Source organism: Crocodylus siamensis, chromosome 9 (genome assembly GCF_052110815.1).
Source record: "Crocodylus siamensis isolate JL-2025a chromosome 9, ASM5211081v1, whole genome shotgun sequence".
NCBI lineage: Eukaryota > Metazoa > Chordata > Crocodylia > Crocodylidae > Crocodylus > Crocodylus siamensis.
The window spans coordinates 69,914,037-69,931,870 of record NC_143403.1 but is presented as its reverse complement, the minus strand read 5'-3'; the positions used below and the strand labels follow the sequence as shown (position 1 = coordinate 69,931,870).

General features: G+C 53.8%; 1 protein-coding gene across 2 annotated transcripts; it reads right to left on the bottom strand.

Moving 5' to 3' along the window:
• Nucleotides 1-1,200: 1,200 nt before the first annotated feature.
• On the bottom strand, nt 1,201-12,205 carry TMEM119 (transmembrane protein 119). Of its 2 annotated transcripts, none has more exons than XM_090063319.1 (2): nt 11,839-12,205; nt 1,201-3,577 (listed from the first exon to the last, which is right to left on the bottom strand). In XM_090063319.1, exon 2 carries the CDS (start codon nt 3,550-3,552, stop codon nt 2,644-2,646), a length of 909 nt encoding a protein of 302 aa, XP_089919445.1. In that variant the 5' UTR covers nt 3,553-3,577; nt 11,839-12,205; the 3' UTR covers nt 1,201-2,643. The 2 variants fall into 2 exon arrangements, with proteins under 2 accessions (XP_089919445.1, XP_089919444.1); XM_090063318.1 differs by lacking the exon at nt 11,839-12,205 and adding an exon at nt 10,571-10,880.
• Between the last annotated feature and the right edge of the window lie 5,629 nt (nt 12,206-17,834).

Genomic DNA, 17,834 nt, shown 5'->3' with positions numbered 1-17,834 from the left:
TTGTCTCACCTGGTCATGGCACTTGATCAGAGGTGGGCAAAATACAGCCTGGGGCCAGATCCAGCCTTCCAGGCCATTTTATTCGGCCCGTGGGGCACCTAAAAAAATTAGAAAATGAATATTTAGTTATTCCTGGCTGCCTGTCAAAGATGACAGGAGACAGGGGCAGTAGGACCCAGCAGCAAGGCCCGCCCAGCCCCACCCCTGATCCCAATGAGAAGCCCGTGCCTAGCAGACACTTCTGGCCTGGGACCGTGGGGCTGTTCCTGCTTCCCTGTGCCAGAGAGGAAAGCGTAAGCTGTTGTAAGTGGCCCTCCACCCAAAATAATTGCTCGCTGCTGCATTAGATGATGGCAGTGGGTATAAAGCAGGGGTGGGGAAAATGCAGCCCGTGGGCCAGATGCAGCCCACCAGGCCATTCTATCTGGCCCACAGGGCCCCTAAAATATTTAGAAAATTAATATTTATCTGCCCCTGGCTGCCTGTCATGTGGCCCCCGATGGCTTGCCAAAACTCAGTAAGTGGCCCTCCACCTGAAATAACTGCCCACCCCGGTATAGAGGTACATACTAGAGGCCAAAGCCCAGTAAATCATAGCTTCTGAATTCCTGATCTGTCTCTGGGGCCTCAGGCAACAAAAGGAGCGAGCCTGCATAAGTCACCTCAAATCACCGTGGTCTGAAAATCACATCAGGCATCTTATAAGAAGCAACAGTCTTGCTTGCAACCAGGACATTTTTTGAGTCAGAAACTACAACTCCAGTATTCAGTGGGTTTCACAGCAGCTCCCAAGATCCTGCTATGAAAGAGAAGAGGGGCTCATTTGATTTCAAATCCTATATCACATAACCTTTATGGGAAATGATCTGGTGCAGCCAGTCACTTTTCTTGCCAGGTTGGAAATTAACCTTCTATTCCCATACCCTATCTCATGAAGCATGTCACAGGCCAGTGCTGGGCAGTGTTATACCAATGAGAGGTCACCTCTTTGTCCGCCTGGCTAAGTGAAATCAATACTATTGAGACTGCCTTGTATGGGGTTGATGTTACGGTTCTGCCCCGATGGGCCCCCAGTCCCAGCTGGGGGCTCAAAGCACACCCAAAGCCAAATTGGGAATGTCAAAAATCAGTGAGGTTCCCTTGTTGTATAGGGAAAGACATAACAGATTATCTTTGCATAAAGAGACATAACAAACTATATTTGCATAGAAAAAAATCTTTATTTATAACTGAGGGATAAGAAGAAAATAACACTGCAATTTTAGGGGCGTTTTGTTTGTCTTAAGACATCACTGGAATTTTGGCATAAAAACGCGAAGGATAACTCTTTTTTCCCCTCTCCATTGAATCCCTTTCCTTCCTCCCTTCTTGAGCTAGTACCTCTAGGCAAGGGGGGTTTCTTTAGCTTTACTTTATCGACAGAGACCCTGAGTAAAATATATTTCTGCGAGTCATCTTCATGGAACAGGTAAACAGTGGATATAATGCAAAACGCTCTTTCTAATCTATAATTATCATTACTATACACTGCAACAAAGTATAGAGGCCAAAGAAAATGGTTATAACAAAAGTGTCAATTGTATATATCTGCAAGGAGTTGCATGTTCCCTCTTATAGTGCTTTGATGACCAGAATGTATGAAAAAAAAAAATCAAAGAAGGTCATAAATACTGATCAAGCCTTTACAATGACAGACAAAAAGTCTGAGGTTATGTTTTAAAACAAGACTCTTCACCATCTGATGGCATTACATGGTCCAGCTGCCCAGCATATAATAAAACATCCCTTGCTTTCCAGGTTTGCCTGGAAAGTTGTGTTGCAAATACCCACCAAGCACCACTATGCACAGAGGAGCTCTTTCCCAGTCAGAAGTCCTCCATCTAATAACAACAACTTAAATGCTTGCAAGAGTGCGAGTCACATCTTACTTTAAACAGACCCAATCATCCCAGAAAATGCCTGGATATTCTTTGGGAAATGGTGGCAACCATTGATCCTCCTGGATCATGGTGTATGCATGAGGGCCCCCCAGACCTTCAATGCATATGCCTGGGCAGGACATTTTGGAGGAGTGGGGGTGTCTTTGGGAAATATAATTAAGCCTAATAAATAAAGGCTGCAAAATTCCACCACAGAGTTTCAAATTCTCCAATGCTTGCACAGCTTGTAGCGTTGGGCTTTCTTGGCTAGATGGGCAAGGACACCCTCCAGCTGCAATGCAAGCACACACTAGGACGTAACATGCAAATGGCAGGTCTTGCTAAACATCGCTGAAGGCCACTATTAGAAATATTCCATTCTGCATTTGAAATAAGGAGTTTGGACCCCAGAGTTCAGTCAAACCCCTTCCCCCACCACCGCCAAGGGACTTGCTGTAAGTGTGCGCTAGTAAGTTTTTACGCAGGAGTTGAAGAGCCTGTCAAGGTAAGACACAGTGTACTAAATCTACTAGGTTTTGATATTACCGTTGGGCAGAACACCCCGTGGCCCAAGAGCCCCACCTATTTTGCCTGCTTAATACAAAACAACAGTCTGTCGTCCGTGAAAGAGATCTCCGATTCAACGCTATCAAACAGCGCCCGTTCATTCCTGCAGCGAGTCTCAGGAACAAAGGTCTGCTGCCCTAGGGCTCAAGTTCGTCCATTAGACACCCGAGGCGCAGGTGTCGGGGGCTGCCGGGTCTTGCTGCTCCCGCTCAGCGGTCTGCGCCACGGACTCGGCAGCCGCCCCAGGGCAGTCATCTCTGGGCTCCTCGGGCGAGGACGTGGCAGGCTCCTGAGCAGGCTGGCCTTCCTCAGCAGATGGCGGCTCTTCTTCCCTGGCCTTGGTTTCTGCCGGGCAGCTGGGGCCTGGCGTCTCCTTCCCACTTTCGGTTTTCTCCAGAGCGGCCTCCGGTTCTTTGGAAATGCACTCGGCATCCTCTGTGCCGTCCTCCACTTTGGCTCCTTCCTCCTTGTCTTCGGGCGGCTTGTCCTCCATTTTCATCCCGTCTCCGTTGGCCAGAGAGGCTTTGGCTGGGGACTTGAGGTTCTGGGCAGCCGCTAAAATGTCAGCCTGCAGCTGCTTGGAGGAATCCACCGGCTCCTCGGACTGGGCATCGGAGGCCTTCTCGGGGACTTCGCTGAAGGCTTTGGCGCCGCCCGCTTTGTCGTTCTGATCCACGTACTTCTTCTTTGGAAAAGAAGAGGGGTAGTACGCCGAGGCCTTGTGTTTCTGCCTGACTATGGCAGCTGCACATAAAATGAAGAGCAGCACGAAAACCAAGGACCCCACCACGATAAGCAGCAGCATGTTTTCTTTCACAAAGTCCATGATCCCCTTGACGATGTCATTCGACTGCAAGGTGCCATTGACGGAGGTCACCGTGATCCCGTTGGCCGTGGGGCTCATGCCTGAAGTCACACTGGACGAGGAGGACATGGCAAAGGCCTCCTCGCTGTCCCCGCTCCCTCCGTTGTCATTCATCACTGTCGTCTGCAAGTGCGTCGACCGCGTGGCGCAAAGGGGCGCCAGTAGGAGCAGGAGCCCGCAGAGGGTCACTGGGTTGATCATCTCCTTACAGGGTGTGCCTGGGACTCTGGAAAGGAAACAAGACAAGTTAGTGTCCTGCCCGGGACAAGGCTTGGGTGCAGATGGGAGCTGGCTGTGGAAAGGATGAGGCACACATGGAGGCCAAAGTTTGTCCTCATGGGTGACTTAGCCACCCGTTTCCTCGAGGGTGGAGGGTCAGGTCAGGGAAGGCTGTCTGTTATAGCAGGTCTCACCCCAGCTCGCACTGACACCCTGAATAAGAGCCGAAAATGACCCCAAATCTGTTTAAGAGGCCTGTCTTATAGGTGCTCAGGCTCGCCTGCCTAAGCTGTGTGTAAACCAGTGTTTCTAGCAGTTTGGGGGCTTAGTGATAAAGGTCAATAACTGTTGACCTTTATCACTTTGCATGAACAAAATCCACAGTTGGAGTGGTGCAACAGGAAAGCGATGCAAATTAAAACATCTCTGAGTAGTGTTACTTTAAGGCACTAAATGGACTTTAAAGCAGCGAGAAATCCCAGGTCATGCAAACACAAACGCAGGTGTCTCCACGTAAACAGGAAATTTTGTTTAGGCTATACTCACCCGTTACAATGCTAAGCGGGCCTCCCAAAAAGAAACTGTGGCTCTAGCCTAATTTCAGAGACTTCCTGTGGTGATTTTTTGAAGAAAAACCACACCCAAACCCTCCAAAAAACCAAAGGGGCACAGAAACGAGTCCTGTGCGACCGACCCCATGACGTGGCTGCTTGCTTGTAGAGAGGCACAGGGCTCACGCCCCATGCCGGGCTCCGTGGGTGTGACCCTCGCCCTGAAGTTGGTCTCGGGTGCTCTCAGCGGAAGTGGCTGGGTAAAGGAGCTCACGAGTGGTAAGTGCTTCACACGTCTGCCAGAGTTCGTGGAAAATGTCTGGGCAGCAGCTGCGCCCTCTGGACCCAACTTTCCTCCTACCTGGTCAGATGCCAGCTCTTTCAGCTTTCCTTCCCCAGCCCGCAGCTCCCGCCTGCCCATCTTTTGGAGGCCACTGCTGAAGGTCCCAGAGGTCTTCCTCTGGCCCTAGGTCCCAGCATGGCTAGCTGCATATCAAACCTCTACGTATTCATGCTGAATAGCTGTTCCCCACCACTCGCCCAGCCCCTGGGAAGTCTCGTGTGCTGGGAGCAAACAACCAGCATAATAGAAACTCAGCAGCGCGTCGGGCGCAGGACACCTGCCGCCCGCGAGAACCGATTCTGCAGCCGCCTGCCGGCCACCGCAGGGGAGCAGCAGGGTGGGCGCAGTCTCCTGAATGACTCCCTCTTGCCAAAACTTGCGTGTCCTCAGCAGGAGGGTGGCCGTGTCCCAGGCGCCGGTGAGAAACCCGAGGGACGAGGAATGTCAAGACCACACACACAGATGGACCCACACAGCCACATCCACAGGCTGCAAACCCAAGCATTTTTCACCCCCATCTCGCTTCCTTCTCTAACGCATGGAAACTTGGCGGGATGCCTCCGTCTCTCCCTGGGCTTGCAAAGAGGAGCGCACGCTGGCCTTTCAGACCGCACGCCCTGTTACTCTGCATTTCCCCAGCAAGTGTCACCTTTCCCCACTGCATGCCCTAGGGACACCAGGAAGCCTGTGGGGCACTTCGGATGGAGATTTTCCCAGGCTCTCCAACACTGTCCCTTAGGTCCCGTAACCACACGGACCTCTGCTAGAAGACCAAGCCCCCAGCCGCCAGGGAGGTCGAACAGCTTGAGCAATGGCGGGCGGCAGCCGTACCGGACGCATCGTGTCAGGCTGCCTTGACAAGGCTGGGAGCAAAGAGTTTGCACTCCGAGCTTCTTTTACTTAGTGAATTACTGTCTGGGTATTTAACAAGGGATCCGCCAGCGATGGGAACGGCTTTACGACTTGCAGGGTAATGTTGTGCAGCTGTCCCTCGCGACCATGTCACATGTTGTAGCAGCTGGAAAGCCATTTCTGCTGGAAACCTGACTTGGCAGGGAATCACTTCAAGCACCAATGGCCCCTGTGTCTTACAACAGCAGTGGGCACTGGCAAACTATAGCGCACACACATGCACATGCACATGCACAGACAAGTAATTCCCTCTTCTAGGTATATTCCCTCACTGGCAAACCCTGCTCAAGAGTGTCAAGAGACCTTCAGGCCCCCTGGGCTAATACATGGTGTTCAACTTACTGCTCTGGCCCTGTAGCCTACGTCCTCTGCTGCTCCTCAACCCCGAGTCAGCTGCTCACTTGGGATATTTGCAATGAAATGCATCTTAAGCTATCTGCTACAGCCCTGCACAAACTCTATGTCCCACTGAAAACCAGAAAAATAGGGTTCACTTGGTGCTTGCACTCCCCACAGACTTGGAGCATGGATGAATGCCATCATAGCGTCCAATTCCCCTGCCATTTACTTTCCAGCAGTAACCCGCCCTACCACATAAGAAAGCCCACAGCTCCCAGACCAAAGGGCTGTTCAGTGCGACTCAGGGTAGCAAAAGCAGAAAGGAATCTCACAAAGGAAGGCCAGACCATTTTCAGTCAATGAATATGCAGACTATTATTCAGCTAATGAATATGAGGCCTATTACAGTCTATTAACTATTGCATGGGTTATGGGGATTCAGAACCGATTTCTCCAAAGAAATTCATCAGCTGTTTCCACTAAAGAGACATTTTGAAACAGTAAAAACACTAGTGGTCCAGTAAACACAGTGGGAGAGATAAGTTAGGGGTAGTGAAATGCAGACAGGACGTCAGGCAGAATCAAGGTTATTCATGCAGGTTTGCTGGCGGGCCTCTGAGAGGAAGGAGGCCCGTGTCACGTAGTCCAAACAGGCACAGCAGTGACCCGACCACTCCGTTTAAAAACTGGAAGGATGCCACTTTGGACGTGAGCTTTCCGAACGCGCCGCGGTGGTCAGACTCTTTTAGGCACCGAATGATTTGCTGCGTTTCGCTCCTTCGACACCGTGCAAAACAAACCCGGACTTTGCTTGAGGTTTTATGATCATAAAGCAGTGCCGTAAAGTGCATATTTCCATTTGTGTTGTACTGACAGACTTTAAAAATAGATGGAAAACAGATGAAGGGCTTTTTCTTTCTTTTTTTCACACTGCAGTGCTGGGTTGGACGTGCCGAGCACTGAGATTCTGGCACGAGTAAAATTAGTTTGGCTGATTAATAAATTCCTGAAAATTGAGGTTTACGATGGAAACTTTGACACAGACTGAACTCCAGAAGGGCAAGCTGCCAGCTCTGGGGACGCATCACATCATTTGCTAGCACTTAGAGCCACGTGCCTAACCACACCGACGGTTTAAACTTTCTCTCCTTTAAGCCTTGTTTAGAGCCGATGCCCCTAACGATTTCACCCGGCTCCCCTCCGGATGCTATTGCTTCTGATCAGCTCCAGACCGGCCCCTTCCTGCCCGCATTTATATTATCTGCAGCAACTGCCTTAATGGCTTGGTCGAGTCCTGGCTTCTCCCGTGAGTGTCATTAATGCCAATTGTCACAGCGGTTTGTGTTACTTGGAGACCTCTCTCCTTGGTCTTGCTTCAAAACTGCCCACATGCTGCCTGCCCACACCTACCGGGCCTGCCTACCTTGAAGCAAGTGTGCTGATCTCAATAATAGGAATGGTTCCCTGAACTGAGACCACTGAGCAAATGAAGTGAGCCTATTCCATCATTCACAGCCTCCCGCAGAGGTCTGGGATGAAGAACACGCTTCGGCTCCATGTCTGCCAGAAGCAGGGATGCGAGTGCAAAGAAGCTTCATCTTTTGAAGGACTTGCTAAGAAGCTGCTGGAGGGGCATCGTGCCTGCAATGAGAGCCTGGGGCTGTCCAGGTTTTGCAGTGCGACTCACACCAGGCTCAGGAAGAGAGAGAAGAGCAACAAAAGGAAACACGATGCGAAAACACAGCCATCATATTAAGCGGCACGTGAAGGCTCTTCGTTGCAAGATGCAAGATGGACAAACAGATGCCATCAGCTTCAGGCAACTTGGTGATATAAGAGGAGTCACGGATGGGTACACCTCCTGGGCCAAAACCCCAGGCCACAAGAAACAGAACAACCGAGAGTATAACTGGAGAGTGGAGGAACGAAAGGAAAATAGGAGTCGCCTCCCAGCTGAAAATCTGCTCCTGGTACAACAGTTTGGGATTCCCTGTTAGATGGCAATGTAAGTCTGGGGTGTCGTTTTACCGGTCTGCACACCAGAGTAGCTCAGACTGCAGCTATGCCGGGCTGCAGACACTGGCAATGAGTAAGCTGATTCAACATGAGGATGCACACAGGTTCCTCTCGCTACTCCCACCTGTGCCTTGGCCGCTTCTCAACTTGCAGGATTTGCAGGGCACAACAGCAGGACCTTCGGACCCTGTTAGGCTGTCCAGCGCTCCAGGACACTGCGGTCACCCACACTGGTGCCTGAGAGCGATGGAGAGAGATCTGCAGACCCATCGCCACCAATGCAGTGACCCAGAGCTTCACAGTGACCAGCACTTCAGAGGGCTCAGACTGGCACCCACTGGGACACAGGGAAAGACAACCTCTTAGCTCCCATGACCTTCACAATGAACAAGACATCTGGGGGCAGGCAGCACTGAAAACAACTTGTCATCATGACTGCTTACGTACGTAGGCCCAGCCGCGGCCATGGGACGAGCTGCCTATGGCCTGCTGTCTTGGCCCTGGGTGGTTCAACAAGGGGAGCTACCAGACCACCTGGTACCTACAGGGAAAAGGTGTGAACCCCAAACCAAATGCCATTCTAGACAACTTTTGGCTGCTCCCGGTACAGTTTATGGCCCCCATTGGGTGCCGGGGTAGAGTAAAGCAATGATCAAATCTGTTCTGTGCTTTATGGCTGACTCACTGCACTGTAGGATGTCTGCACTATACCAGCAGGATGGGCTGGATGGGCTCAGGGTATTCATAAGGAGGAATGATTCAGTTCTGGCCTGGCTGGATACCAGGTGTCATGACTGTCTGCTGGCCATTGGGAAAAGTTGCGTGGGGAAGAGAGGAAGGGCAACAAGCTTGTGTCTGTGTTTTGCAGCCTGGTGCTGTTGCATTGTATCATTACCATTTGCTGGTTCCCTGTTCCCTCCTCACGTGCCCAGCAAGTATGCATGGAAATATCCAGCGCGGCAGACTGCACCTTGGCTCCTTTTTTTGTTTTTTGCAGTCTTCATGTACCCCAGGCAACAGGCTTTAATCTTCAGCAGGAAAAAGACCCAGGGCACCACATGTATGTTCTCACATGCCCGGCAGCACGGGCTCCAGGACACTAGAGATAAGAGGGGCATGGGTTGGACTGGCGTGGACATCTCAAGCTGCCTTTAGGGAAACCACAGTGAAGAGGGTGGTTTCTCACAGGGTGAGGACACTTCAGCCTTGATCTCCCTTCTCCTCTCATCTGAAGGGTGCCCAAGGCACCTTCAAGTGTGAGTCTTTTCCCAGTCAGCCCAGCACCCCATGGTCCAGTCATCCCTACTCTCCTTGAGCGATTTCTCCAGTGCCTTTCCTCAGGTGTCAGTGACCCTGAGGGTGGGGGATGTGAGGAGAAGAAAGCAACTCAGCCCCTGAGGTCACCTTTCTGGCCTAGATTAAGGAGGGTCTAAGGGTTAGAGGGCTTGGTCTGGGTGATATTCCCCTGTCCTGACTCAGATGCTTCACGTGACCCTGAGCAAGCTGCTCCATCTCTATGCCATCATCATCAATCCCTCAGTTTGAGGCTGATTTCTACCATAGTTTAGATTATGGTTGTATGGGATGGTTTGGATAGGGCTAATCCTGCCATAGGCAGGGGGCTGGACTAGATGTACACACCACGATTTTTGCCCTTTCACAAACTGCAATTGTGTGTCTGTTTGCACAGGTGGGATTTCTCAACACTTCAAAAGTCTTTCTTGCATTAAACTAAAACTTCTTGGATGTAGTTTAGTTTGACTCTGGAGGGCCCTTCCAGCCCTGCTTCTCTATGATGTGGCTCACTGATGAACTTTGGGGTGACTTAAGAGTCCAATCCTTGAGCCACAGACCTGTCCGCAGAAGTTGCTGGTCTCCTTCTCTGCATAGGCCAGCCCCTGAGCTCCAAAATGGAAAGATCAGCACCTCCTCACATGTCAGATGTGGGGGCTGGGGGAGGGATTCACAAAGAGAAGGGCATGACAGATGACGTTGGAAGGTGCCATGTCACTTGCTGTGGGCTAGTTCCTTCCCTACCAAGACCCTGAGCAGGATGTGACACAGGGAAAGCTCACCCCTTGGGGCTTATCCAGATGCACATCTGGGTGGCAAACGCACCCTCAGCTTTGCATTCCTCCCCTGGCCTATGAGAGGCCCTCATAACCCAGCTGCAGCTGCATTTCAGTCGCATCTCCTTTCCCTCTCCCCAGAGAGTCATTTTAACCAAATTTTGCTGATTTTAAAGGAGGAAATTACAATTAAAACAAATGAAGCTACCCAGAAGTAAAGCCATCATTTTCCTAACTCTGTCGCCACTGGAAATCTGGTTTCCATTATAACACAGGAAAAAAAAAAAGTCTCCAGCCTCCCCCGTGCGGGGAGTTCACTTCTTGACAAAGAGGCTTTGCAGGGAGAAGACAGGGAAGGCAGGGCAGGCTGGCGCGGTTACCCTCCTAGGTATTTGATGTAAAGCTCAAGCTGCACAGTTTGGATTGAGGTCCAAATTTTCCAGGCATGCCCAGAGGCTAAGAGCCAGGGTTTCAGTGTGGGGCTCAGAGTTTGTGTCAGCTCCCAGAGTAACTCACTGCTCTCATGGGCTCATGACTCCATATTACTTAGATTGCAATGATTTATTTTGCAAACCCTTTCTTTTGCAACTCAAAGCTGGTGGGGCTTGGTCAACCCATCCCATCCTCTTCTCTCTCCACTTCCTCCACCCCTGCTTTACAAGGGATCCATGCACCCCTGGAGTGCATAGGACGTGGGAGAAGCAGGAGACTGGAGGGGATGGGGGAGATCATAAATAATGCAGCATTGTAAGAGGCTGGGCAAAATGTACCTCGTTAAAGACCGAGCAGCCAGCCCGTGTTGGAACGATAAAACCAGACATCCCTCGGACTCTGGAGGGCCTCGCATCCGCCGCTTTTCTCCCTCGTTGGCCCCATTTCCACGGGCCAGGGATATTCTGCTCTGTAAATCCTAGGGCAGATTTCTGCAAGACCTCGTTCAGGCAAAGCTCCTGCCAGCCTCACCAGGCGCTTGGAGGCCAAGAGCCCCTCTCTGCTGAAGCCCCTGGAAGCCTGGTGCCATGGCCAGACGAGTGCACAAGGACAGTGGGGTGTCAGCCCTTCTGGGCAGCCAGGCTTGAAGGCAAACTCGAGCTACAAAGGCAGCTGTGGTCTGTTGCAGCCACTGAAGCACCGTGCAAAGAGAATGCCCCTCGTCTCCTCCCACCGCCTTTAAACCAGCGTCAGAGTCCAACCGGTTAACACGGCACAGCAGGAGGACATGGGGAAGCTGTCAATATTCCCCCTTTTCCTCCCGTGCAGAAACCGGCCTGCGCCCAAAGCACCCTGTTGCCCCTTCCATCGTGCCCCTCCGCACCTGTGCCACTCTCCAGCCACCGCAGGGGGCCCAGGGCAGGCAGGCTGCACTCCCCAGACCCGGGGGCATTTCCCCGCAGCTTTCCTCCTCCAGTACCAGCACAAGGTACCACCATTTCTCTCTAATCACTCAGGACAACCATGAACACCTCCCCCGCAAACCTCCCCATACCCCAAAACACCTCCCCTAGCACATCACGCAAAAGCATCCTTAGCTCCCTCTCCCTTGCACCCCCCCACACAGCCCTTGCCCTGGAGAAGTGCAATCAGTTCATCCCAACAGGACGCCCCTGAACTTCTCCTCCTACGGGCTGAGACCTCCACTGCCGGGATCCGTCCCTTTTTGGCTCTCGCCGTTATTCCTCAAGCCAAAATCTTTCTGTGGGTGCAAGGGACCTGACCCCAAAGAGAAGTCGGCCACGCTACCCGCGCGCTACTGTAGGAGCACGCTGCACAGTGCTCAAACGCTCGCCTGGAGGCAAAGCCCTGGGGGGAAGAGACATGCGTGTCGGGGGGGGGGGTGGGGGGGTCCCAATAAATGAAATCCAGAGGGACACAAAGAAGGGGGCCGTGCTGGAGGTAAAGGAGCAGCAAGGAGTTTTAAAAAGAAGCCAGGAGGTATTTGGGGAAGGAAGGGAGGGGAGCTGAACTGCAATTCTGATTTCAAAGAAATATAAAAGACATGAAGCATTCATTCCTGGGCTGGGGGGAGGCATGGACTTACCAGCTGGGGGCTAGGCAGACGTGCGCGTCTCCCAGCACCCTCCCGTCGGAGGGACCCGGGCGCAGGGCGTGCAGGACCGTAAGAAGTGATGGGGGGCGGGGGGGGAGTTTAAAAGTTAGCGTGTCCTGTGCTCCTTGGTCCTTGCCCAGCTTCTTCTGTCTCCTTGGGACTGTGTCTGGGCGAGCCCAGCCTCCTCCTCCGCCTCCCGCTCCGCAGCCTTGAGCTCACTGGCTATGATTGCTGCTGACCGACTTGTTTTCATTAGGGCTGGTTTCATGTGGGACCGGCGGAGGGAGGGGAGTGGGGGCCGGGAGACCCCCAGTGCCCCCCCTTCCTGCAAGCAGCTCCCTCCAAGCTCGGGCTTTCAGTCCGACATCTGCAGAAGGGGAGGGCGGGAGCCGTTGTGGGGGGACCCGCAAGGAGCTTTGCTTTATTGCAGATCTGTCAAAGGCAAAAGCCCATCAAAGCGGCAGCCACAGACAAAAGCAATGGGGGGAAACTTTTTTGTCTTTAATTCCTTCCAGCAAATATATCTCTCCCTTAGTTCCCCTTCATTAACCACAACAATATCACAGGACTCAAATGCCTCTTAAAGGCACCACTTATCGAGCGGCTCTGAGAGCCCCCGGGAGTGGCGGTGGGGGCTGGTTACAAGGCTCTGCTACCTGCAGCGATGGGATAAAATAAAACCGGGGGCTCCGCGCTCCTGGCTCTCAGCGTGGCCTGGCAGAGCAGCAGCAGGAGGACGCAGAGCCTCCGAGGGAGGCTGAGCACGTTGTCTCCCACCCCGGGGCCCAGCGTCACCATCGTGGGTGCCCTACGCCTATGCAGAAGGGCAAAACGGGGGAGGTACCTGTGGGGGGGAGACTCCCCCGCCAAGCCTCCAGGAGGTCAAGGCCATTGCACCCTCCGCTCCCTGCGGGGCTGAGACCGATGGCCTGGCCCAGCTGACACCTCTGGAGACCCTCCCAGAAACCTCGACCACCTGCCGACGCACCCCCCCCGGCACGGTAAAACGTGGGCAAAACACGCCCCTGCTCCATGGACTTGGCCCCTTCCAGCCTCAGTGAAGCAACCATGTCTCCGCATCTCTCAGGCAGCTCCTTCCATCCCACCCCCTCGCAGCCCAAGGGTTTCCCACCCTTTGCTGGCCCTCTGGTAAGCAGGCCGACCCTACGCGGTTGTCCCCCCAGCCCAGGCGATGACAGGGTAGGTGCTGAGAGGTCCCGGCCCTCCCACGGCGCTCGGGGAAGTCCGTGGAAGTTAGCTGGCGTAGGCAGCTCCGGAGCCGAGCCCGGGTCCATGCGGGGTCCTTTCGGCTGCTGCAGCTGCAGAGAGCAAAGCGGAGCCAGGCACCTGGCTTGAGGACGCCCGAGCGAGGCCGACTCTGACCTGAGCTGCCAAGAAGGACGGTCGGCATTTGCCCTGCTGAGCCCTGTGCCACGTCCAACAACCAGCTTGCGTCGTGTACGATTTCAGCACCGCGGGGCTTGCTGGCTGCCCCTAACAGGGCACAGCACAAAGCGCCTCCGGAGCGAGCTGGGAAACGTCACGAGAGCCGCAAGGCGGCACACGAGCCCAGGCCTTGACCCTCGTTGCTCCCGAAGTGCCCTCAGCAGAGTTGGGTTGGAGGAGACTGACTCTCAGGGCGGCCTGAGAGATGCAGAGACATGGTTGCTTCGCTGAGGCTGGAAGGGGCCAAGTCCATGGAGCAGGGGCGTGTTTTGCCCATGTTTTACCGTGCCGGGGGGGTGCGTCGGCAGGTGGTCGAGGTTTCTGGGAGGGTCTCCAGAGGTGTCAGCTGGGCCAGGCCATCGGTCTCATGGCAAGGGGGGAGCCTCCTCAAGCACCCGGCTTGCAACCAGCACCAACGATCAGCCCAACTCAATGGGACGTGCACTAAAAAGGGAAAGGGGCCTTGACTTCTTCCATCCCCGCTCCTAGGAGAACTCCCTCTGATCCCAGCGCAACAAGGCTCCCAACACCTTTATTCCCAGAGGATGTTTCCCCAAAGCCCCCGAGGAACGCACATTACTCACCGCTCCCTGCTCCAGCTAAAGGCACAGACTGGAAAGGGGGGGGTGCCGAAATGGGGACTTGTGGGGCTTGTCCTCTTCCCACCCAGTCAGTGGCAGGGTCCCATATTCTGCTCCGTTTCCACTTACTGAGCCCACCCATGGCCTCCTCCGGGGCGAGCTCATTCAAGCTCATTGCTACCAAGGTCATTGCTGGGCTTCTTGGACTAACGACCCAACAGGCCGCTATGAGGGTTGCAAGCTCATGCACTTGCCCCACACGCGTGTTGGTTTGGCCCCTGGCAAAGTGACATGTTTGCAGATGAAGAAAGCCCTTGATCCACTATAAATCGGGCTTTTCTTGCTTTGATACATGAGCTTATTAGGGGAAACTGCCCATTAGGTTTTAACAGGCTGTTTTGTCCTCGGGAGTCCTTCGGACATAAGTCACTCAGCGCAGAAACGCATGTTCAGAAAGGCCAAAATACTAATGAGCCCATGAGCATATGAAGACCGCATGGCCTATGTATGTCGCTTAGCCCGAGTCGCCTTAAACCCAGCATCAAAGGGACAATTCCAGCGTGGACTGCTTGCTTTGGGTTTTAACGCGGGGGGAATTTCCTTCCCAACAACGCCACATGTCTTTGCTATAAACAAGGCAGTAATATAACAACACGCCACATTTTTCTCCTCTGTCCCAGGCAATAAGTGCAACTCCTTGAGACATGTTCTCTCCCTCCCAGGGTGACCTCATCCACTTAGCATTTTCGTTTTGAGCTTTTTCCCAGTGCTTTTGCAACAAAGCCCCTAAAACACTGTTGATAAAACACAGAAACCTTCACCAACCCTGCGTGCATAACACTGGCTCGATTCCCCCTCGTTTCCGCTTCCCCCCCAAGAAACCGAGTCCCGGTGCTTTCTCGAGGGCGGCCGGGCTGTGAGAACGCCTCGCGACGTGACGCACATGGCACGGCGAGGGCAACCGGGGATGGAAACACGAGCACTTTCACCCTCGACCTTCCCGCCGTTCCCCCGCTCGCTTGGAATTCGTGCAGCTCCGTCTCGGGATCCCGGGGGAAGGCAAAGGAAAACCGTCGGGTCTCGGATTTCACCCACATTGCCAAACAGCATCCAAGCCATTGTTTTCAGCAATAATTCGTCAATCGTGGGGCCATCCCGTTAGCGTGTCCAGCAAACATTTGCCATGGCTTGTGAGAACGTCCCTCTAGGTGCGGCATGGCACCGTACAGCAGGAGGAAGAAAGAAATGCGAAAGCAAGCTGGAGAGGAGGAAGGTTGCCGCGGAGGGGTTTCTGAGCGGGCTTGGCAGGACACCAAAAATCACAAGGCCTCTGCTTCCAAAAATTTATTGTTAGGAATTTGCTCCTCGAGCCCCGTGGGACACAAGGGGGGAAACGGGCCGGCTTGGCTTCGTGGCAGCAGCCAAAAAGAGTACAGCGAAGATGCCAGAGCTTTGCAAGAGCGTTAGGCGCATCTAGGCGGCATTGGGACGATTTTGGTCCATCCTTCATGGGCAGCACGACTCACAGCTACCACTCCTGAAAGGCCCCGATCTATCCCTTGGAGGTGTTTTAACTGGGGAGCCTCCAGTCTCCCAAGTCTGGCCCCCAAGGATTAGCCCATAAAAACCAACCCCGTGGCGCGGGTCAGTCTGGCCTACGACGTGTCCCGAGACGCTGCTCTGGGCGAGGAGGACCCGTCAAGTTTCTTAAAGAAACCCAGGACTAGGAAACCCCAGAATTGAAGTAGCCTGGAGCGAGGCCATCTCCGCAGGTGGCCCGTCTCCCCGCTAAGCGCCAGGGGCTGTGCTGCCTGCCACAGCAACCCGCAGCCACGCGCCCGGGAATGCCACCGTGGCCATGGAAAACGCCAGCTGCCATCCCAGCCCTGCGATCCGGGACGACAGCGACTCTGCCCCGCGGTGTCCGAGCGCCGCGCGCCGCGGCTGGGAGCACGAAGGACGGAAAGGGCGGTCTCCGTGTCGGGCCGGACACCCGGGCCCCGCTCCCGACTGCATTGCTTTTCCCCTCCGCTTCCCGGTTGATGAAACTGGGATAAAAATTAATTACTGTTCTCACTTAGAGGACTCAGTGGGCATCCCCGTTAGTGCCGAGAGGGATGCTAGGCACCATCGAGGCGCCATTGGGTCTGCTGATCTCCCTCTCTCCATCCAGGTCCCTCTGTAAACCTCACATCGTGCCTGCGGCGGGCGGCTCCGCAGCACCAGGTATAGGCAGATCAGCAGGACGCCGCGAAACTGTGCCGAGCGCCTGCCCAGTCGCACTCTTGAAGCCCGCGGCCCCAGCACACGAGCGGATCGCTGCCTGGGCTCGTCGCTGCCGGCCTGTCTGCAGGGTCAGGGGAGGCAGAGGAAGTGTATGAAATGCGGCAGTGTCTTCTTCTCCGCTAGTCTCCGAGACGGTTTATGGCCCACGGAGGGCACAAATTTCACTGCATGCAGCAGGGGAAGCCAAACGGCGTCCTGGCAAAGGCAGAACCGTAGAAAATGAGGGCTGGAAGGGACCCCAGGAGGTCGCATCTCATCCATCCCTCTGCTCAAAATAGGGTCATCCCCAACTAGATCATCCCAGCCAAAGCTTTGTCTTGCCAGGTTTTGAAACCCTCCATGGGTGGGGAGTCCACCACCTCTCTGGCTCACCTGTTCCAGTGCTCCCCCTACCCTCCTAGTGAGAAAATCCTTCCTAATATCCAGCCTCAACTTCCCTTGCTGCACCTGGAGAGCGTTGCTCCTTGTTCTGTCAAGACCTCCCGCAGCACTGCAGACTGGGCAGCAACTGCACCCGGGGACCTTAATTCGGGCAAAATCTGATCACAACTTCTCGTTGCAAAATGCTAACGACTCGGGGTCTTCATATTCTCTGCCCCATTCTGCTCTCCTTGCGGGTTAATTCCACAGCCCCTTTCTCCCAGCATAAACCCTAGCATTACGCCAGGGTAAAATTAGGACTTACCCAACACTCGCTGCCTAAAAAAAAGGCTCAGAGCAAAGGGTTGGGAAGTTGTGACGTTTGCTTAACTTGCAAGGAACAGGTGAGACAATTGCAAAACCTCTTGGGTTCCCGGGGCTTTGATCAAATTAGCCAGGCACTAAATGAAATGGCCAGCTCTGGTGTTTTGAACTACATATCCAAAGGCTGTTTAGGAAGGGCTGTCACTCGAAGCTTGTAAAGCAAGCAAGAGGGCAGGCCTCTGTAGAAGGGGACGCTGGAGCCAAGCATTAGCCAGCAAGGGGAATTTTCCCTTTCCCTTGGCACATCCATCATTTGCCTCTCTTCCCCCTTTCATCCCCTGAATGAAAAGCCTTTGCTTTCCTGCCTACTGCTCCGAGGCTGGGAACGCAAAGCCAAGTTTCAGCATTCAGAGGCGGGACGCAGGGGATCGTCCTGGCAGATCTAAGGCCAAACCGTGGCATATCCAGTGACAAGATGGGAAACTGTTGCAGAGCTGGAACCAAACATATAGGCACCATGGGCTTGCAGTCACGGGCCGATCACCTCTGCATGGAGGAACTGGGATATTTCTGCCCCAAAAAGCGAGTTGCAGTAGCCAAATTCGAAGCTTTCATTACCCAAGCCACATGTGCTGCAGGAACGACACAGCATCGCAACCGCTTCAATGTCTTCGTGTTGATTAACTTGAGCAGCATACTACACTCCAGCTCAAGGCATACGCTCAAGAGGGGGGCAGAGAAAGCGCTTCAAGGACGTCCTCAAGGCCAACGTGAAAAAAAATGCAACATGGACATCAGCTCGTGGGAGACTATCGCCTAGGACTGCCCCAGATTAGACGGCGGCAAGGATCTCAGCGCTTCAAAACATCATGATGGCAACAGGAGAGGGAAAAGTAGACGCGGCAGAAGTGCCACACCATGAATCTGGAGCTACCCACCCCGCACGGAAACACGTGCTCGAGTTGCAGCCGAGTCTGTCGATCCTGGATC

Coding starts and splice junctions, on each gene's coding strand:
- TMEM119 (XM_090063318.1), bottom strand. CDS start 10,647: ATGCGAGGCCCTCCAGAGTCCGAGGGATGTCTGGTTTTATCGTTCCAA. Junction 3,578..10,570: donor GCTGCTCGGTCTTTAACGAG/GTACATTTTGCC, acceptor TTTCCTTTCCAG/AGTCCCAGGCACACCCTGTA.